Consider the following 23,080-nt stretch of genomic DNA (forward strand, 5'->3'; position numbering starts at 1 on the left):
ATTACGTCATCACCTTCTGAAAGATCAAATTTTTTCGCCAACTTTGTCCGACCGTGTGTATGCAACAGTTTTGGACAAGATCCGACGGGCAAAATCCGACGGATTTGGTTGTGGAAATCTCCGACCGTGTGTACAGGGGCTTTAAGAGTATGAGTATGGAGTAATGGCCATTGAGTTTTAGTAGGGCAGTTTCAGTAGAATGTTGTGGGTGGAAGCAAGACTGTAGGGGGTCGAGAAGGTTGTTGTCCGTGAGGTAGCAACTCATTCGGTCATGGACAAGGCATTCGATGAGCTTGGAGGCAAACGGGAGCAGGGAGATGGGTCTTAAGTTATTCAAACAAGTGGGGTCTAGTGAGGATTTTTTTTGAGTATGGGGATAACCAGTGCATGTTTGTTTGAGCAGGGAAGGAAAGGTGCCGGAGGAGAGGGAGAGGTTGAAGATGTGGGTTAGGGAGTTTAGGATAGAGTGGGAAGGTGGTCGCAGTAATTGTGAGGGGACAGGGTCCAGGGGTCAGGTGGTGAGGTGGGCCATGGAGAGGAGTTTATCAACTTCATCAGTGCTAACTGGGCAGATGGAGGAGAGTATTGAGTGTGGTGTTGGACCTGATGAGTTGGGTAGGGGAGGAAGTTGAATGCTGGATATCTCCTTGTGAATTGTGTTGATCTGTCATATTACATCAGAATCTTATATCACCTTAAAGTGGATCTAGCATCAGATATTTTCATATATGCTATTACCTCTCACAGAAATCACAAGTTACCCCCCCCCCCCCCCCCAACAAAGCTGTCATCTGTTTTTACCAACAAGACAGCAGCATTCTTTATACAGACATCATCCAGGGTCAGCATCTACTTCTTCAAATGAGATGCTGGCTCAGACACGTACAGTATAAAGGTGTGTGTACAAATGTCTGACACAAATCAGCCTTACCTGCAGTCTCTCAGCTAGTAGAACTCAAGGCAAAATATTGTTTTGTATTTTGCAAAAGAATAAAGGAGGGTTGTAATGCTTGTCAGTTTTTCTTTTTTTTACATCTGTGTCCCATTTGGGTGGGGGTGTTAATTTCCCTTCACTTCCTGTCCCATAGCCAATACAGGAAGTGAGGGAGATCCTTGTTATCACCTGAGTCACCAGGACAAGTGTTCCCATGGGAAGATTTCCCCTCTATTGCTGTTCTGGCAACAACCCAAAATTATGCATTTTTATTTATTTTTACTTCTGGTGATAACAGTAAACAGGACGAATAGAGATGGTGAATGGGTGCACAAAAAGCAATATAAAACTGACAGGTGTTCTAATCCGTCTCCACTCTATCCAAGAAAAAATGCTTTGCCTTTAGCTATACTTTAACACTGTGTTTACAAAAATGTCTGACACATATCAGCCCCAGCTGCAGACTCTCACCTGCTATAAACTCAAAATGCTGCTGGGGAATAGAAGACCCTTTGGTTATTGCAAAACAGATGGCAAAGAAGTTTGCAAAGTAAATCTTTCACAACTCTGGCCCATTGTAAGTATAATGACATCCTTTATAGTGCTATGTGAAAAAAACATCCGGCTATAAAACAGTGTTATAAACATTATTTCCAACCAAGCCAAAAGCCCTAAGCTACAGAAACAATGCTTGTAACCTCTGGTACATATGGCGCTGCCCTAAATTTGTTATTCTTTCTTTCGGAAAGATATAAAAAATATATATACAAGGCAAAGGTGGAAATCTGTGGAAATATACCCTCGTTCTCTTATCTTACAGGTAAGAGTGGTCGGGGGGTAACAGGGAAGAAGTGAACTGACACCCCAGTGGGCGAATCAAGAAATTAATGTTTGTAGATTCCTCCAGCCTTTTAGGATCTAACAAATAGTTTAAAAAAATAAAAACAATTAGGCTTGAGTTCCCTGCTTCTCTACATCAAGCCCGGTGTGTAACATGACAAACAAGTGGCACCCGCATGGCAGATCATGTCATTGGTACTACAACCCCAATTCCAAAAAAGTTGTGACCCTGTGTAAAATCTACAAAAAAAAACGCAATGATTCGAAAATCGAATAAACCCATATTTTATTCCCAATAGAAACTAGAAGACTTTTACCCTCTTCCTGACAATTTTCAGCTTTCAGCACTGTCACACTTGGAATGTTCTTATTGCATATACTTCTTGGGACACCACTTTGTGCAGTCTTTGTTGGGGAGGCTGCAGCTATATAGTGTGCCTAGAGGCGATTCAGTTCGCATTGTGCGCTATACAAGTATTTCATTCATTCATATATACATATATCTAAGCAGATTTCTAGTTTTACGCATTTTACACTTTGAATGGCAATTGCACGGTCAGGATACACTGTACCCAAACAAAATTGTTATCATTGTTGCGATGGAGTTTTATTTTGATGGTATTTAACCACTTCAGCCCCGGAAGAATTTACCCCCTTTCTGACCAGAGCACTTTTTGCGATTCAGCACTGCGTCATTTTAACTGACAATTGTGAAATGTTGCACCCAAACCAAATTGATGTCCTTTTTGTCTTCTTCACTGATGAGCACTGATAAGGCTATAATGATGGGCACTGATGTCCACTGATAGGTGGCACTGATGGGGATGCAATAATAATCAGGGCACAAAGAGGGCTGCACTGATGATCAGTGCTCTGATTATCAGTGTAAACAGTGTGCTGACAGCCTTGCTGGTAATCGGCACTCCTTTCCTCAAACAGACATAGCGCCTCAGTTAAGGACTGCCAATAACCATCAAGTCTGTTTACATGAGATTAGCTGGGATTGGGCACAGCTGATATCATGGTAAAGGGCCACTGTGATTGTCCCTTTACCCACATCTGTGATCAGCTGTGTCCAAAAGACACAGCGGTAACAGAGCATGCCAATGAATGACTCAGGGGGCAGGGTTCCGGGAGGACATCTAGTGACCTCCCAGAACTATAGTACCACACTGTAACCATCTGTTGGCTATCGCACGGTACTAAAGTGGTTAAACTCAAAAAATGTGGCATTTTAAGAAATAAATTCATTTTGAAACTAATGGCAGAAACATGTCTCAAAATAGTTGGGACAGGGTAACAAAAATGCTGGCAAAGTAAGTGCCTGCCCCCCCTGATATTGCCTCTGCTCCCAAATCACTATCCAACAGAAGAAGCCATAGCCACACACCAATAGCAGCACAGCAGCATTCAGTAATCCATTTATTTAACAAGATGAATTCTGAAGCTCTGACGTGTACAATTAGGCCTTGTTAAAGGGTGAAACACATCAGAGTTTGAGGACACAGGTGGAGAAGTGCTGTTTTCATCTTAGTAAATACATAAGACTACTGAATGCAGATATTGGTGTATGGCTATGTTTTCTCCTGTTATATTTCAATATTATATATGTTGGGAAAAGCATATGTACAAAAAAATTATAATATGGGGATGGCAGTATACCTTACCTGGCTTTGACAGCAGTAGCAGAGAGTTGTAGATGTCATGACAGTCCCTCTCCCTGGGAACTATAAAGTGGACCACTCGAAAATTCTTGCATTGTATCACTAAAGGGCAGCCGGTAGTTGTGAGAGCTAGCTTCTCCACCGCAGCAATGTGATGGTGTAGGATCTGTTACAGATACACATGTATAAGCCATATTGAAAACTTTCTAGAGAACCATGTGACAAACTCTGTTTAATGCGGAGTTCTGGACACATTTTGTATTTTATTTTTCTGATATACAAGCATAATGCATTATTAACATTAAAAACGATTGTGGATATTGATAATAGACATGGGCGCCATCAAAAAATTTGTTTAGTTTTGTTCCGTTTGAAAAAAAAATTGTATTTCCTAGTTTGTGTACGAAATTCAATTCTGATTCGTGCGAAATACAAATTTTTGTTAGATTCGTAAACTTTTAGTTAAAATAACTAAAATTCGTTATGATGAATTTATTATTATGAGGGGTCCCCACCATCCCTGTGCCGAGTTCCCAGGTCTGTACACCTGCTGTGTGTCCATTATGAGGGGTTCCCACCATCCTAGTGCTGAGTTTCCGGGTCTGAGTGTACACCCGCTGTGCCCATTATGAGGGATTGCCACCATCCCTGTGCTGTGCTGACCTCCTCTGATTGGTGAACAAAACACCAGTCACAATTCTGTTATTTTGGATCCGAAATTCGATAACAAAATTTCGATTTTGTATAAAATTCGTAAGCGTAGAAATTCCCCATAGGTTTCTCATCATCCCTGTGCTGACTTCCTGGGGTTTTAACTTTTAGTAACAAATACGAATTTTCGTTATGATGAATTTATCATTATGAGGGGTTCCCACCATCCCTGTACTGTGCTGACTTCCTGGGGTTTTAACTTTTAGGTTCATTAACTTTTCATATGAATTTTCATTATGAATTTGGATCTGAAATTCGTAAACAAAATTTTGTATTTCGTACGGAATTCGTATGCATAAAAATTTGTATTTCGGATTTGTACAAATTTCCGGAAATTCGTACGAATTTTCGATTCATACGAAACAAATCGCACATGTCTAGTTGATAATATATTTGTTTTAAACTCACAATTTAGCAAATGTTCTTCTGACTGTTGCCATGATGATTGCAGGCATGTGAAGCCCAATTGATACCTCTTCCGGGAATAGCGATGGGTAACCAGCATGCACCTCTTGATCTTGCAAATGTGCGATTCTCCAGCGCCAGTAGCGCCAATTTTCTCAAAAGTTTCCATAACAACAGGCGGCAACAGAGAAAGGTCCCGCCCTGTTGTTATGGCAACCACCTTAAATCGCATAATTTCCTGTTGGAAAATAACGCAATCACAATACTGCCCACAGACTCCTGGGAAATGATGACTCACATTTCCCAGGAGCACAAGCGAGGGAGGAAGTGACGAGGAGTGCTGCGGACCAGGAAGTGGCAGATTAGGAGCACTACACAGCAACAGGGCGTTTCTGGCAAATATAAAAATAAAATTTTCCCAAAATGTTTCTTTATATTATCAAAGGTCTGTGAATATGTAAACATTTTTTTTCAGGGTGGAATTCCACTTTAACAGTTGCCTGGAAAATACAAAAGCTTCTGTAGAACTGACCTGGCCGTTTTAAAAGTTCAAAGAAATTGTTGTATGTAATATAAATGGGAGGCACATACACTTATTACTATTGTCTACATTTATTAAACCAAATGTAATGCAAAGACACCCAACATTCATTTCATACCCTGTAGCATATGGCTACTCTACATTAGCCACTTTGCGAACAGAACATAACACTATCATAATAAAATGTGTGGATGGGGGAATTGGGTAAATTTTTTTCATTCAACACACTGGTTGAACAAAAAGAAAACTGACTCATCTATTGCCAGCCTTAAAGGATAAGTTGCAAAAAGAATTCTGGCAACTCGATTGTGCTCAATAAAGATTTAAGAAGAAGCAAACAGCAGTGCGACATCAAAACGCTAACATGTTTCGGCAAAGGCCTACCCTATGAGAAAGGCCTTTGCCAAAACATGTTAGCGTTTTGATGTCGCACTGCCATTTGTGCTCAATAAAGATTTAAGAAGAAGGAATCGAGTTACCGACATTCTTTTTGCAATTTTGATGTATGGGACACAATGGCTTGACCACCGTTATTCAGCTCATCATTCTATAAACATGCGATAGAGCTTGGGTGAGTCTTTGTCTACATTAAAGAATAAGTTCACCTTTGGAACATATTACGGGTTCTGCCCATATTTAGGGTGGAAAATGTAACATTTTCCAGCTACCGCCCACCCTGTGACAGCACGCGGAAGATTCTCTCCCTGCACCCACTGTCAGAACCTAAAAACTGCATGGCTGTGCGGCGCTCTGCCCACATGGCCGCGTAAACCATTCATAGTGTTCTGTGAATGAACTACAACTATCATTGGCCACAGCAGTTGATGGCTTGTAGTTCTCAATGAACTGTGAGGGCGCTAGTGTGCATCTTCGTACTTCGAGTCTTCCTGCAATTCAATAACTTTCTGCCCATACTTAGCTGTACTGAGTGTCTGAAGGAGCCTGGCATTGCATCTATGATCTGTTGATCTCGGGTGCAATGCCTTTAAAAAAAAAAAAATGCACATTTGTTTTTTTACCTACAAAAAGGTGTGCTATTATTATTACTAAGGTGAACTTATCCTTTAATTGTAAAAAAAAGGAGAAAATCAATAGCTGTGATGGAAGTCGGCACTCAGCAGGTACTTATTATTCACAGTAGCTGAATATCAGCTTAAACATACATGGATAATAGCCGTTAACAAGGCACTCATTGTTATCAGAAGAGCCCTTTCCAGGGCCAGGTTGGTAGTTGTCTGCTCATCTTCCAGCTTGAATATTAAATGTCATATGATAAGGTTTTTGTAAACACATTACATTCAATGTACAATTGCCTACCCAGATTTCCTTCTGCTGAGAGTCTATAAACAACAAGTGGGTGGCAGTGAGATACAACGTCCCAGAAGAAGATTTGTAGCTAGGGCTGAAGCGATCCAATAACTTCACCTGCTCCACCTGCAAGAACAAACACAAAAAGGACTCAGGTACACATAATAGCAAAGCTCTATATATAGCAAGATGTCAAGGACGCCTTAGACGTCCTAGGCAAATGCATACCAGCAAAGTAGTGTGACATTTCTGCAGAGGCAATAAAAGGGTTCTCAGAGGCATAGTGGGCATGCTCTGTGCTATTAAATAGGCTTGTATACTAAAGTAAGTACATAATTTAACACACAAGGCAACACATATTAAAGTATTACTAAACTCTAAGAGCCCTTTCACATGGGTGGACCTGATCGGACTCTCCAGTCTCCTCTATGGAGCAGCAGGTGTCAACGGTCATCTGTCCACTGACACCTGCCAACATCCGATCCACTAACAGACGGATGAGGATCCGTTCCCCAGCCATCTGGTGGATCAGAATGGATGGCGGTTGGGCGTAAACAGACAGGCAGTCCGTCCGAGGACCAGCCATCCTGTCCGATGCCGGCGGTTGGTAGCACCACAGCTCATTGATGGGGGTCATAGCAAGGGAGGTGACAACCTATGCAATCACAATTTTTCAGCAATTATCTGTAAATAACTGAAACAATACAGTGTAGATCATCAGTCCTAATAAATAAAAAAATAAAAAAACTTAAATTACAGAGGAAGAACTACAAAATGATGTAAAGTTTTTGGAGGTGAATTCTTTTAAAAAACACTAAACTAATTATCTGAATGGTAATCATGAAACATTACATGTAATTAAAGTGGAAGATAACCCTAACTATACCTATTCTTAAAAATGTTCTCTCCCCCTCCTCTCACCTATCCTGCATAAAAAATATCTGTGAACGTACATATTTTCACTACACTCCGGTCTAGTCACTTGATCCTGCAGCTCTGTATAAGGGAACGCTTGACAACAGCTGTGAACTTCGACAGGCGTGATATTAACCATAGTCTCCCATGACCCAGCTGTTGTCGGTGTTTCCTCCTCTCCCCTGCGGCAGCCACTCACTGACACAGGGGAGCCAGAGCACCAGGATCATGTGAGCCGACAGGAGCAAATTAAAGTGATTGTTAAGTCTCTTTTTTTTTTTCCTATAAAAATAACAAACATGTAATACTTGCCTGCTCTGTTGCAGTGGATTTGTACAGAGCATCCTGGATCCTCCTCTTTTCGGGTCCCTCTTCTGTGATCCTGGCCCCTCCCTCTTGTTCAGTGCCCCCACAGCAAGCAGCTTACTCTGGGGGCTCCCGAGCCAAGTCACAGTTCCTTTTGTCCATTCAGACACGGAGCCCCTGCCCCCTCTCCCCTGATTGGCTAGCTGACTTTGATTGACAACAGTGGCAGCCAATGCTGTGTCTCAGTCAGCTGCTGTGTCTCAGGAGGAGGGGGAATCTTGGAGGGCTGAAACACTCGTAGACATCACTGGACATAGAGGGACCTCAGGTAAGGGTTAGGGGGGCTGATGCACACAGAAGGCTTTTTTATCTTAGGCTGGATTCACCCCTATGCATTTTTAGTGCTTTTTGCATTTTGCAGATTTGCACTACAGAACGTGTTCCATAGGAAACCATGTTAAATGGACTGTAGTGCAAATCTGCAAAATGCAAAAGGCACTAAAACTACATAGGTGTGAAACCAGCCTAATGCACAGAATGCATTAAGATTAAAAAACCTTCTGTCTTTACAACTCCTTTAAGAATAGTTAAGTACAGACATCTTTTTATTATATAGGTTAGGCAGGAGGAGGGGGGAGGGAACATCACATCAGCTTGTTCACACGGATGTACTATGGCGTACAACCCATGCAAGGACTGCGTTTGCCAGCTTGAGGATGAACAGGTATTCCATGTAGCTGCACACAAGCAGTCCCGTTCATGTCAATTGGGACACAGCGGCTGCAAAGACAGAGCTGTTGCTCACAATTTGATAGCCTTGCGAGTGCATGGTCCCAAACGCATACTCCCTGACTCATTCACCTGCACAGCTGTCACATTGGGAGAAGCAGCTGTGTCTGTGCAGCCTCTGCATCCCAACTGACAAGCATGGGACTGCCTGCATTGGGATGCAGGGAACACCTATGCATATCTGTAGGTGTATGCTATAGTATGCCTGTGTGAACGAGGCCATACAGTTAGGCTTTTCTTCCCCTTGAAGGAAGACATATGCTCCCTTATTCTGTTTAAAAAGATTTTTCTTAGCTTAGGCCTGGAAAAGATTGCAGAGTCACTTCTCTATAGTCAAACTAAATGATTCAAGAGGAAAAGGCAGCCCTGTGTTGCCATGGCAACACGTAACCACTGTCCTACTTAACAGACAAAGTTACCGTTTACAGCAGAAAACTCAATAACAGCAATGTCAACAAAACCACATCTGATAAGCAAAGTTATAAATGTACCGGTTTACTGCGTATCAGTTAGCCATTACCAAGAATCATGCCTATGATGTTTCTTCTCCTCTGGATGCAATGGCGGTGAAGCTTCGCATATTGCACGTTTGGGTATTCTTTGAAAAGTGAACTTTCACTACATTCACTGAGCTCTAGGGATAATTCTAGGGCTGAAACAACTAATCGATTATGAAATTAATCGATTACTATTTTCATAATCGATTAATCGGCCAGTAACATAATGGGGTTAAAAAAAAAAAAAAAAACTAAAATGAGCCCTTTAAAGTACAAAAATCGCTACTCTAAATATTACTTTCACAGTTCTACAGTAAGAAAATTAACCCCTTACAGTTGTGATTATCTGCTTTTTTCTACTAAAGGGCTCGTTTTAGTTTTTGTTAACCCCATTATGTTACTAAACGTCTTAGCCCTTGTACACACAATCGGAGATTCCGACGGAATGTGTCCTATTGGACCGTTTTGTTGGATAATCCGACTGTGTGTGGTATGCATTGGACTGTTTCCGTCTGAATATCCGTCGGACCCAATTTTCCAACTTGTTGGAAATATTTTCCGACAAACTGGTCCAATTGGACATACTCCGATCATGTGTAGAGAATTCTGATCGGACAAAGTGCCACGCATGCTCAGATCAAATTCCTACATCAAAGCTATTGGCTACTAGCGTGAACGTAGTCCCATCTTAACGAAAAAACGTCATCACGTTCTGAACGATCGGATTTTCCGACAACTTGGTCCGACCGTGTGTATGCAACAGTTTCAGACACAATCCGTCGGACAAAATCCAACGGATTTGGTTGGCAGAATGTCCGACCGTGTGTACAAGGGCTTAGACCTGGTTCACATCTATGTGTTTTTTGGTGCTTTTTGCAGAAATGCACTACAGTTCATTTCCATGGTTTCATATGGGACACTATAGATATAAGATGGTCCTGCGCAAACCAAATACTAATAAAAGTGCTACGTGCTTAAAAAAATATATTAATAAATAAAGAACAGGCACAAAAAACAGTCCGTGAATAAATCCCAGAATAATCGTTCAATGGCGTCAAATGCGTTCAAACGATAATGAAAGAAACAGCAGGTAAAGGTGCTCCTATAAACACAGGAAACTCTGGGCTCCCAGAACTCTCACCTCAGATCTTTAAAAGCAGGCACATCAAGCAAACCAAACAGCCTCCGTTTTGTCCTTCGCCACCAGGGGGTCTTCAATAATAGCTGACTGGAACAACATAAATATCCATGCTAGGCCACCAGAGGGCCATTCATCCCTGTATTAATAGATAGTGTCTGCGGTGGCGATTTCCACTGATAAGTGCCGCTCAAAAGAAAAACATAGGGAGAGGAAAGGGGCTCTGATGGTGTAGTATTTATTAAAAGAATGAAGATAAATCAATTACAAATAAAATCGGACTCTCAAATTTAAAAAAACGAGACAGCGCATTAAGAAAAATGGTGTACTGGCGTCTTCCGCCAGTCTTACTTCACTTCCGGTATCGCGTCACGACCACTCCCTACGCGTTACGTCAATCACGTGACTTCTTCAGTCACGTACAGTGATTATCTGCTTTTTTCTACTAAAGGGCTCATTTTAGTTTTTGTTAACCCCATTATGTTACTAAACGTCTTAGACCCGGTTCACATCTATGTGTTTTTTGGTGCTTTTTGCAGAAATGCACTGCAGTTCATTTCCATGGTTTCCTATGGGACACGTTCACATCTGAAAGGGTCAGGGACTTTTAACGCAAAATGGTGCTTTATTGGTTCAATACACTTCAATGGAGAAGCTGTAGAAAAGCATGCAATGCGTTTTTGCAGCAATTTGTGTTTTTTAATCTGCCCAAAAAAAAAGGCAAAAATGCAAATTGCAGTAAAATCACATGTGCAAAAATCAAAACGCACAGCAAAAAGCACTGCAGAAACAGATCAAAAGAAAACTGTATAGGTGTGTACCGAGCCTTATGCTGGCCTCACGGATCAATTTTCAGATGAGAATATTCAGACGAAAAATCTTTGTACATTCGCTGAATGAAAGAATTCTGTTTGAAATTTTCACTTGTTTTTAACATTCTGTTTTTAAAATGAATAATTTCTGAATGAAAAGCACATACACTGTCTGAAAATTCCATTGACCAAGAAGTTTTCTGTTAATTCCAAATTTTCCCATCACTGTGGTTGAAAATGAAAGTAAATTTGACCCACTTTTTTTTTTTTTTTTAAGGTTATTAACCGATTCATCGAAACAATAATCGGCCAACTAATAGATGAAAGTAATTGTTAGTTGCAGCCCTAGATAGTTCCTATGCATAGTGAGCGGCCTATTTGCCCCAATATTTCTGATGGTATAGTGGAAGCTTCGCTATTAGAATAAACTCAAAAAAAAAAAAAAAAAAATTCTAATTATTTAAAAATAATAATAAAGGTGTACATAAAACAATGAATGAGTGAATATGTGATGTGAAAGCACATAAATAAAATCACCACCCTGGGGAATCACCTGGCTTAGGAGAGGAGGACCCCTACAGTGAGCTGAAATTTGCAGTGCAAAAGAACCATCAGCTGTGCTAACCACAGGAGAGCTGATCTAAACCATTGGAGTTTCACAGATTATCTATTATTTGTTACCTTACAGCAGTATGGTGAGAGGCCAATCAGCACAGAGGTGTCACTGAACTGGAAGAAAAGACACTAATCCCATTTTGGCTGTGTGTTGTGCATGTTTCATCACCTAGCACATTTTTGCATTACTATATTTTTCTCACCATTTATATTGGACTGTTTGTTAGGACTTTTATAATGCTGATTTGATTACTTTATATCCATCACTAGCCATTTTATACACAAGTGTGTGTTATTTAGATTTACTTATAGTAGGAGGGGCTGACCTACCTCCCTATGTGGTTTTATTTGTGTTATTTTCCATCACATATTCTCTTTCATTGTTTATGTACACCTATTATTATTATTTTTGATTATGTATTTTTTGAGTTTATTATAATAGCGTTTTTCTTGTACTAGTACACAGTGATACCACGAGCGCATCCTTTTGTACATAGTGGAAGCTTTAGCTTCTTTGAGCTGGACAAGTATTCCTTATAATACATGTAATTTGCAGTGTGATGTGATGTAATACTTGGCAAATGCAATTCGGAGCGCCCTTTCCTGCTCAGTGGTTGGGGCACCTGGCCAGAGGTTTAAACCAAACTATATCACTTAACACCCACTGGAACATTCAGATTTTTACATTTCCTTTTGTGCAGCTTATTTTTTGCAAATTGTGCAGATATTTTTTTCTTAGAAATACACCCCTTTGTATCTGTGCCTACCTTCTCCGGTGCATCAATCTGATGAACAATTAGCAAAATAATATAGTATATTATATAAGCAGAAAGAATGAAAAGTCTTATGACTTATGACGCATGATTTTAGCATCTCCATTTTTTTAAAGAAATGCCCTGCTTTTGCACTGGACCAGAGCTCTTCTTTAATTATCCCACATAATAATAATAATAATAATAATAATAATAATAATAAAAAGGTAAAATAAAACACTGTGTTGCCTATTCATAGTTGTATTGGTTCAGAATGTTCCAGGATTATCCACAGCATTCTACTAGATTTTTTTTCCCCTTAGTGACAATTATTCCGGAGTAATTTACTTCCTGCCAACAAAGAATTTCTTCACATATTGCAACAAAGGAAGCAATCAAGCCAGGGCTTGAAGCAGATGTACCGACCAATAACAGCTGTGCTCATTGTTAGAAATATGTAAACAGAACCACATGCACAGAACGCACTGTGCCAACCGCGCAAACCGGGGAACGAGGATCCTGTGCAACATCGACTTTAGCTTTGTATTTGGAGATCATGCTGCGTTCTGCTTACATATAATCAGAGCCTTCCAAACAGGCTTCACCCATTTTTAGCACTCTTAGCACCTGTTCATGTCCCTTTAGGCTGGAGTCACACCTATGGCATTTTTAGTGCTTTTTGGCATTTTGCAGATCTGCACTACAGAACGTGTTTCATAGGAAACCATGTTAAATGATACTGTAGTGCAAATCTACAAAATGCAAAAAGCACTAAAAATGCATAGGTGTGACTCAGCCCTTATAACGATAGAAAAAAAAGGGTTGATTTACTAAAACTGGAGTGAAAAATCTGGTGCAGGTCTGCATAGAAACCAATCAGCTTCCAGATTTGTTTTGTGAAAGCTTAACCACTTGCTTACGGGGCACTTAAACCAATTTTTAGCTTTGAGCGCTGTCACACTTTGAATGACAAATGTGCGGTCAATACAACACTGTACTCAAATTAAATTTTTATCATTTTTTTTCACACAAATTGAGCTTTCTTCTTGTGGTACTTAATCACCACTTGGGTTTTTATTTTTTGCTAAACAAAAAAAAAAAAATGTTTCATAGTTTGTTATAAAATTTTGCTTCCTTCATTAATATTTGCTGATGAGGCTGCACTGATAAGATGGCACTGATAGATGTCACTGATGGGCACTGGTAGGTGGTATTGATAGGCAGTACTGGTGATGAGGCACTGATCGGTGACATTTATAGGTGGCACTGTGGCACTGATAGGTGACACTGTGGGCACAGATAGGGGACACTGGTGGGCACAGATAGGGGACACTGGTGGGCACAGATAGGGGACACTGGTGGGCACAGATAGGGGACACTGGTGGGCACAGATAGGGGACACTGGTGGGCACTGGTAAGTGCCACAGAAGCCTCTGCAGAAGCTCTCCATGATTGGGAAAACTGGTTATTTTTTTTACTTGTTATTTTTGACAGGAGTTCTGCTTCATTTATTTGGGCTTTAGTGGCTCACACGCTTTGATTGTGCTTTATTAGAATTTATGATCCTACTTATACATTTCTGCTTGCTATAAAAAAATTGCAAATTACAAAATGTCCTGAATCATAACAGACCACAGGCTCCTAAACCCAAACATCCCACTAATGCTGCTGCCAAACAGAGCTACGTATTAGCTCACCGAGCAAGAAACACAGCAGATCTGTTCTTTATTGAAGGCAATATAATTGATGAAGATTACTTTACTGACTGCAGGGTATTTTTTATTTGCAAAATTTACAACATTTTCAAAGTAATACTAAACCTTCAGACAAGTTGTCTCTTGAAAAAAAGTGCAAATTGCTTCTAAAAGGGATTGTCAAGTTTCCAGATTTCTCACTTTAATGCATTCTATGCATTAAGATGATAAACCTTCTGTGTGCTGCAGCTGCCCCCAGAGCCCTTTTTCTTACCCGAGTCTGGTCATTCCAGCAATGTGCAGCAGGTCCAAACGCTGTCTCCATCCTCACTGGATAGATTGATAGCAGCGGGAGCCATTGGATTACACCCGCTATTGTCAATCAAATCCAGTGACATGGGAGCGGGGGGCAGGGCTGTGTCAATGGACATAATAGTGCCCCATGGAATGCGGCTCTCAGTGGAGGGACTCAATGAAGGGGAGGAGCCAGGAGTACAGCCGGGGCACCTCAGAAGTGGAGGATCAAGGCCGCTCTATGCAAAACCCTTACACAGAGCAGGTAAGTATAACATGTTTGTTATTTTAAAAAAAACAATAATAAAATCTAACGTTTACAATCACTTTAACCACTTGCTGTCCACGCTATAGCCGAATGACGGCCACAGTGCGGCCCCGAATTTCCAGGAGGCCATCTTATGATGGCCTCCCCTTTGCACACTCCCTGCGCGCGCACTGTGATCACGAGTCACTGAGACTCAGGTAATCACAGTTCCGAGTAAGGGGCCGGTCCCGGCTCCTTACCATGTAATCAGCTGTCAGCCAATTACAGCTGATCACATGATGTAAACAGCGTGAGGAGAAAAAAAAGCTGCTCACTGGCTTATCTGCTAGGGACATAGGTCCCGAAGAGGAAGAGGCAATTCTGCCTCATCTGTGCCCACCAGTAGCCCCTGCCAGTGCCCACCAGTGCCACCAATTAATGCCCATGAGTGCCACCTATTAATGCCCACCAGTGGTGCCAATAAGGGCCACCTAGCAGTGCTGCCTATCAGTGTAACCGATCAGTGCCCATCACTGCCACACATTGGTGCCCATCAGTACCGCCTCATCAGCGTATATCAATGAAGGAGAAACATTACCTGCTTGCAAAATTTTATAGCAAAATATATATCAAAAATTTTTTTTTTAACAATAAATAAAAACCACAGAGGTGATCAAATACCACCAAAAGAAAGCTCTATTTGTGGGAAAAATTATAAAAATGTAATTTAACCACTTGACCACTGGGCACTTAAACACCCTTAATAACCAGACCAATTTTCAGCTTTCGGTGCTCTCACATTTTGAATGACAATTACTCAGTCATGCAACACTGGACCTATATGAAATTTTTGTCCTTTTTTTCACAGAAATGGAGCTTTCTTTTGGTGGTATTTAATCACCGCTGGGTTTTTTATTTTTTGTGCTATAAAAGAAAAAATACAGAAAATTCTGTAAAAAAATGAATTTTTCTTCATTTCTGTTATAAAATTTAGCAGATTAGTAATTTTTTCTTCATAAATTTTGGCCAAAATTTATACCACTACATATCTTTGGTAAAAATAAGTACAAATTGGTGGATATTATTTGGTCTTTGTGAAAGTTATAGAGTCCACAAGCTATGGTGCCAATATGTGAAAATTGATCACACCTGAAGTACTGACGGCCTATTTCAATTCTTGAGACCCTAACATGCCAGAAAAGTACAAATACCCCCCAAATGACCCCTTTTTGGAAAGAAGACATTCCAAGGTATTTAGTAAGAGGCATGATGAGTTTTTTGAAGTTGTAATTTTTTCCCACAATTCTTTGCAAAATCAAGATTTTTTTACTTTTTTTTCACAAAATTGTCATATTATCAGTTTATTTCTCACACAGCATATGCATACCACAAATTACACCCCAAAACACATTCTGCTATTCCTCCTGAGTACGGCGATACCACATGTGTGAGACTTTTACACAGTGTGGCCACATACAGAGGCCCAACATGCAGGGAGTGCCATCAGGCGTTCTGGAGCACCCAGGACAATTCTGACATTTCTCTCCTACATGTAAAAATCATCATTTATTTGCTAGAAAATTACATCGAATCCCAAAACATTATATATGTTTTTTTAGCAAACACCCTAGAGAATACAATGGTGGTCGTTGCAACTTTTTATCTCGCACGGTATTTGCGCAGCAATTTTTCGAATGCTTTTTTTTGGAAAAAAAACTGTTTTGTGCTTAAAAAAAAAAAAAAAACACAGTAAAGTTAGCCCAATTTTTGCATAATGTGAAAGATGAAGTTACACCGAGTAAATCGATACCCAACATGTCACTCTTCAAAATTGCACAGGCTCGTGGAATGGCGCCAAACGTCGCTACTTAAAAATCCCCATAGGCGACGATTTAATTTTTTTTTACTGGTTATATGTTTTGAGTTACAGAGGAGGTCTAGGGCTAGAATTATTGCTCTCGCTCGAACGTTCGCAGCGATACCTCACATGTGTGGTTTGAACACCGTTTTCATATGTGGGCGGGACTTACGTATGCGTTCGCTTCTGCATGCGAGCACATGGGGACAGGGGCGCTTTAAAAAAAAAAAAAAATGTATTGTTCATTTTACTTTATTTATTTTAGTTTGACATTTTTTTCTCCAAAAATACATTTTTTGATCACTTTTATTCCTATTACAAGGAATGTAAACATCCCTTGTAATAGGAATATGGCATGACAGGTCCTCTTTACAGTGAGATATGGGGTCAATAAGACCCTGCATCTCACCTCTAAGCTGGGAAGCCTGAAAAAAAAAAAAAAAAAGATTCTGGATTTGATAGTATTGGCGAGTCGGTAGAAGCACCGGAGGGCGGCGGGAGGGGGGGGGGGGTGTCTATGGCTGGGTATTGCAGGGTATCACCGACTATGGCTGGGTATCTCAGAGTATGGCGTTGCAGAGTATTGCGTTGCAGAGCATTGCAGGATATTGGAGGGTGTTGCAGAGCATTGCAGAGTGTTGCACGGTATTGGCGGGTGTTGCAGAGCATTGCAGAGTGTTGCAGGGTATTGGTGGGTGTTGCAGAGCATTGCAGAGTGTTGCAGAGCATTGCAGAGTGTTGCAGGGTATTGGCGGGTGTTGCAGAGCGTTGCAGGGTATTGCAGAGTGTTGCAGGGTATTGCAGAGTGTTGCAGGGTATTGCAGGGTATTGCAGGGTATTGCAGGGTATTGCAGAGTATATTGCAGGGTATTGCAGGGTATTGCAGAGTAATGGCAGGGTATTGCAGAGTAATGGCAGGGTATTGCAGGGTATTGCAGAGTAATGGCAGGGTAATGCAGAGTATTGCAGGGTAATGCAGAGTAATGGCAGGGTATTGCAGAGTATTTGCAGGGAATTGAGGGGTTAATTTTCGGTGAGCAGCGATGTGGGCACTGCAGATGCAGCCCACATCGCTGCTGACACCGATCTCTTCCCCCTCCGCTGTTCCGATCGGTACAGAGAGGGGGAGGGAGGAACCGGCGTCATAACATGACGCTGGTTTGTTTACAAGTGCTCACTCCGTCATTTGACGGAGCGATCACATGGTAAACGGCCGCGACGAGCGGCCGTTTACCGTGATCCGTGATGCGCCGGGTCCTATGGACCCGGCGGTCACGGATGCTCTCGAGTGCGCGCCCTAGGGGGCGCGCGAGAGCGGAATTCTGGGAGGACGTCATATGACGGCCTCCCAGAGTTAAGAAACCGCCCTGAAGCCGTCATTCGGTTATAGGGCGGTTATTGAGTGGTTAAGAACAGTGTTGTAGGACCACGCATTCAAAGTGTATCAGCACTGAAAGCTGAAAATTGGTCTGGACAGGAGAGGGTTTACGTGCTCAGTAAGCAAGTGGTTAATGGAGATCTATGAGGGGAAAAAAAAAACCTCCTCAAATGATTCCAACAGCCCTCCATGTCACACAGAGGAATCTCTGGACTTCACGGCACTCTTGTAAAGCAAGAACCACACCCAACAGATTATAATCTTTGTACAATTAAAATATTTATGTAAACAAATATTGTCACTGATTAATGAAAATTGGAGCAGCAGCCAATCAGGAAGACCAAGAATTGAGCTAATAATGCTACGGAGCAAACACTGCTACTATGCCAAAATCAAAACGGTCAACTAAAGTGGTTGTAAACCCTTACAAACCATTTTGACCTACAGGTAAGCCTAGATTAAGGCTTACCTGTAGGTCCAAGAAATATCTCCCAAACCTATACGGTTTAGGAGATATTTGCCAGAAGACAGGCACCCCTGTCTACGGCGCACGCGCCGTAGACAGCGGCGCGCAGGCGCACTGAGCATGGCATCCTCGATGACGAAGATGCCGCGCAATGCCGTGCGTTTTGGCTCCCCTGCGCATGCGCGGGAGTGACATCATCGCGGCTTCGGCGAATGACAGCGGCGGAGCTGCGAGACCCCACCGAGAACATAGATGCGCCAGACTACAGGGGACAGCGGTGACTTCGCTGGCTCCTGTGTCAGGTAAGTAACACATAATGGGCTACTATGCGATGCATAGTAGTCCATTATGCTTTGCCTTTGCAGGGAATGAAAGAGGAAGTAAACCCATCAGGGTTTACTTCCTCTTAATGTACATTAATTTGAATAGAAGAAATCAGCTTCACCTATAGAAGAGCACTAGTGAACTATGAATACTTCTGTCACTTCTAATGAATCTGGGAATACTATGTCCCAAACAGATACACTAGCAATAGAAGTGCTATAAAAAGTGAACCCATAGACTGGTACTGATCGTTAATGTCAGTACCTCGGCTGATGGTACAATAGACAGATCACCCAGTAGGACTGTCGAGCCCACTCATAAAGACGAGGCCTTTCCATCTGTGATGTCATGATAGCCCCTAGTGTTCCTTCCGACGTGTTTCAAAATAGTATTGTCTTTCAAAAGCAAAGAAAGATTAAACTTTTTGAGACATGTCGGAGGTGCTGTATTTGTAATAGTGCATTCACATTTGAGAAAACCTCCCTTATATGTTGTCATGTGTCCCTATTCACACAGCATAACTAAAACTAATAAATGTTTCTGACCTTTCCAGTTGTTTCTTTGGAGCAGGCCTTTGGGCAAGATACTGTGAACAGTGTGAGGGGCATAGTAAAGCCGGCCATACACAGTGCAAATTCCTTTCCTGCAACCACAGGTTGCAGGTAATAGATATGCTTGATTCCCCCATCAACACAGACAGTGATGACAGAGGAATTCCTCCTGCCGAGCTATTTTATACTCCCGATGGGATTGCGGGAGAAGCCATCCCCGTCAAGAGAAGACAGTGATATTTGCTAGCAGCTATACCAGCCACTAGTGATAATCGCAAGTAAAATCCAGCAGGATGGTTGTACCCAAGTTGATCGATCAACGTGGTACATTCAGCCTGGCCATATATGGTTTGAATATTGTCTGATTCCTGCTGAACCGGCCAAGATTCAAAACACCTATAGCCAGCATTAGGGCAAGCTGAGATTCCGCTCATTAACATATAATGCTGAACCCAAGCTCTGAGGTCTTTAAAGGATAAGTTCAGTTTTTTTTTTCTTTATTTCAATGCAGATTTTTTTGCAGGTAAAAAAGACTGTAAAGCATTGGACCAGCAATCAGCAGATCACCGATGCCATGCAGGTCTCCTGCACACGTCAGTGTATCTGTGTGCCCGTACATTCCGTACGGTAAGCTGATACTCACCGACAGGAAGACTCAATGAAGTACCATAGCGATCCACAGCACCATGGTCGTTCATTGAGAATGGACAGGCGATCGGGGTGTCAGGGCTTGTAGTTCATTCACACACACGGATCTGTGCATCTGACTGACGCAGCCATGTGATACCCGCACAACCGCACTGTTTTCAAATAGTGGTAGCTAGTACAGGGAACTTCTCCCCGTACTGCTGCCACTGAGAACATGTTAGATGTTCCACCCTAAAATCACGAGGGACATGTAACATGTTCCCAAAGGTGAACTTATCCTTTAATAATTTGTTAGGCAAGACAATGTTCAAATATAGTTTACAACTGATAATAAAATCTGTCAGCACAGCACAGATCGGGTTAATCATGGTAGATATTAAAGTAGAACTATAGGCAAAACTTTTTTTCCCCATTTTGGAAAGATTTCCAGATTCCCCCTCTATTACTTTTCTGGGGACAACCCAAAATTTGCTATTTTCTTTTACTTTCCCTTTCAATGATAATGGTAAACAGGAGAAATAGAGAGGGTGAATCTCCTTAACGGGGTCACAGAAAGCAATAATAATGGACAGACAGGTGTTCTAATCCCTCTGCACTCTATCCAAAAAAAAAAGTTTTCAGAAAGGAGCAAGTAAAAAATGTAAGTAGCAAACTGATTTTTTTTTAAGTTAAGCTATGTAAATGGTGACATGTAACAAATATAAAGTAACTGTTCGCCAATTTGGCTGCAAACGTAGTAATACACATAAAAGCGTATCTAAGCTCAAAAACATATGGTTCATACATTGCACATTACCTGATGGCCACGAACAAAGATGATAACCTAACTGCATTATACATGATTTTATAATGGCTCGATCTTTGTAATTACATTGCCAGTGATCAAGTTAATGGCAAATGGCCCAAAACTCTACTCAGACATTAATGAGTCACCAGCATGAGGGTCAATTGTCAGTCCACTAATACACCAATCGATCGTTTGAGCGCACCATTATTATATTATTGTCCGTGATGAAGAGGAGGAGGAATGTAGTGACTAGAGATGTCTGGAAGGACAGGGTGGTCACTAATGCTGGCACAATCCTACCTTCCTCCGAGTAAGCTAAAGCATCGATCAACTTGGGTACAACCAGCATGTTGAATTTTTCATGCAACTATTGCCAAAGTAATAATCGCTCCTGACAGGCACAGCCCCCCCCCCCCCCCCCCCCCCGGAGAACACAATAGCTACATGGGAGGGATTCCTCCATCAGCACTGTCTGTGTTGATGGGGGAATAAAGTAATTTTCTTTAGTGCAACCTGCGGTCGCAGGAATTAAAATTGCATCATCTAATCATCTATGACATGGGTGCTCAACCTGTGGCCCTCCAGCTGTTGAGGAACTACAAGTCCCAAGAGGCATTGCAGGGCTGTCAATTACACAAGCATGACTCCCAAAAGCAGAAGCATGATGGGACTTGTAGTTCTGAAACAGCTGGAGGGCCAGAGGTTGAGCAGCCATGATCTATGACCTGCCTAACACAGGCACACCTCCACCCAGATACACTTTATTTCTTGGATTTCTACAACATATGCACTCTCCACTTTTCATGGCTGTCAACACTGGGCTGGAAAAGCGGACTTCAGAGAAAGAAGCACTGATGTGATGACATCAGTACCACTCTCAGGTTCATTACACTGCAAGTGCAGGGCGCTGTGGTGACCCCTGTGCGGGGGGTTGGATCCATGACACCCTCCACTCACTGGATGTCCTCAGTCTCCTGTGTTCACTGGGTGTCACTCAACCCTGTAGACCGTGGACATCTAGTGGCAAAAAGGAATTACTGCGGGACACATAAGACAAGAGGAGGAAAGGTTTTTTTGTTCTGATGCCGATCTTCGCCCACCCTCTGGAATACTCTACCCCAATCTGTCCGACTATATGCTACTCTGTCCACTTTCAGACAATCCCTGAAAACTCATCTATTCAGAGAAGCCCATCTTCTGGCCCCCACCTAACAAATGTACTTTTATTTTCTCCATCGGCACACCTCCCACAGTTATAACTCTTGTATCTCTTGACCCTCCCTCTTAGATTGTAAGCTCTAATGAGCAGGGCTCTCTAGTTCCTACTGTATTAAAGAGGAAGTAAACCCTGATGAGTTTACTTCCTCTTTCATATCCTGCAAAGGTAAAGCATAATGGACTACTATGCATCGCACTGTAATCCATTATGTGTCACTTACCTGACAGAGGAGCCAGCGAAGTCACCGCTGTCCCCTGTAGTCCGGCGCATCCATCTTCTCGGTAGGTCTCGCTGCTCCGCCGCTGTCATTCGGCGATGACGCCACTCCCGCGCATGCACACGGGAGCTGCCACGCGCGGCATATTCGCCGTTGACGGTGCCGCACTCAGTGCGCCGTAGACAGCGGTGCCTGTCTTTCGCCAAATATCTCCTAAACCGTGTAGGTTTAGGAGATATTTCTTGGACCTACAGGTAAGCCTTAATCTAGGCTTACCTGTAGGTCAAAGTGTGTTGTAAGGGTTTACAACCACTTTAAATTGTATTGTAATTGTACTGTCTGCCCTTTGTTGTAAAGCGCTGTGTAAACTATCAGCGCTATATAAAACCTGTATAATAAAATAGTAATAATAAATAATAATATGAAGCCATTTATTATCACATAGTTGTTTTGCTTTTTAAATAATAATGATAACAAAAATCACCCAAATGGTCCTTATCAAAAGTTTCCAAACCCTGTAATGTTTAGCCTTGGTACACACACAAAGCCACACATGGCAATTAACCTTTTCACTGCCAAAGCTGTTTTTGCATTTTTTTGCACACGTTTAAAAAAAAAATCCCTCTAGGCCTGAAGATTGCACAAAACCCCCAAATATTATATATTTTCTGATAGCAGACACCCCAGATAATAAAATTGTTTTAATTCAAAATTTTTATGTCACACAATATTACTTCAAAAGGTCTAGGAAACACAACATTTCTGTAATAAACACACTAAAGTAATTTTTAGGGCAAATAAATGCAATACATTTTTGGTAAAATAAAAAAGCCCAGGTTGCACCGAGTAAATAAATACCCAACATGTCAAACATTACATTTGTGTGCGCCTGTGAAATACCGACAAACTTCAGTACCCTACATTTTCTATAGGCAACGCTTCAAAAGCCCCCTATAGATCATCAGTTTAGTGTTATGGAGGAAGTCTAGAATTATTGCTCTCACTGTGGCATGCACAGTGATATGTAGCATGTGTATCGCAATCAACGTTTTAAAGGGTGGGTGCCCCTGAAGCGTGCATTTACATTCATCCATGCGTATAAGCGGGGGTGGAGGCCTCAAAAGTTTTTGCTTAACCGCTTCCCGCCCACGGCCGTCATATGACGTCCTG

General features: G+C 41.8%; 1 protein-coding gene across 1 annotated transcript in view; it reads right to left on the reverse strand.

Annotated features, from left to right (window-relative positions):
* Positions 1-23,080, reverse strand: part of MTMR6 (myotubularin related protein 6) — a 119,254-nt gene that overhangs the window by 91,353 nt on the left and 4,821 nt on the right. The window contains exons 2-3 of the mRNA XM_077484040.1: positions 6,413-6,529; positions 3,442-3,604 (exon numbers count right to left, since the gene is read on the reverse strand). Coding sequence (XP_077340166.1) covers positions 3,442-3,604; positions 6,413-6,529 — 280 coding nt within the window. The remainder of the gene's footprint in view (positions 1-3,441; positions 3,605-6,412; positions 6,530-23,080) is intronic.

Source organism: Lithobates pipiens, unplaced genomic scaffold, assembly GCF_037356315.1.
Source record: "Lithobates pipiens isolate NorthernLeopardFrog02 unplaced genomic scaffold, aLitPip1_a1.2 Scaffold_16, whole genome shotgun sequence".
In the NCBI taxonomy this organism is placed as follows: Eukaryota; Metazoa; Chordata; class Amphibia; order Anura; family Ranidae; genus Lithobates; species Lithobates pipiens.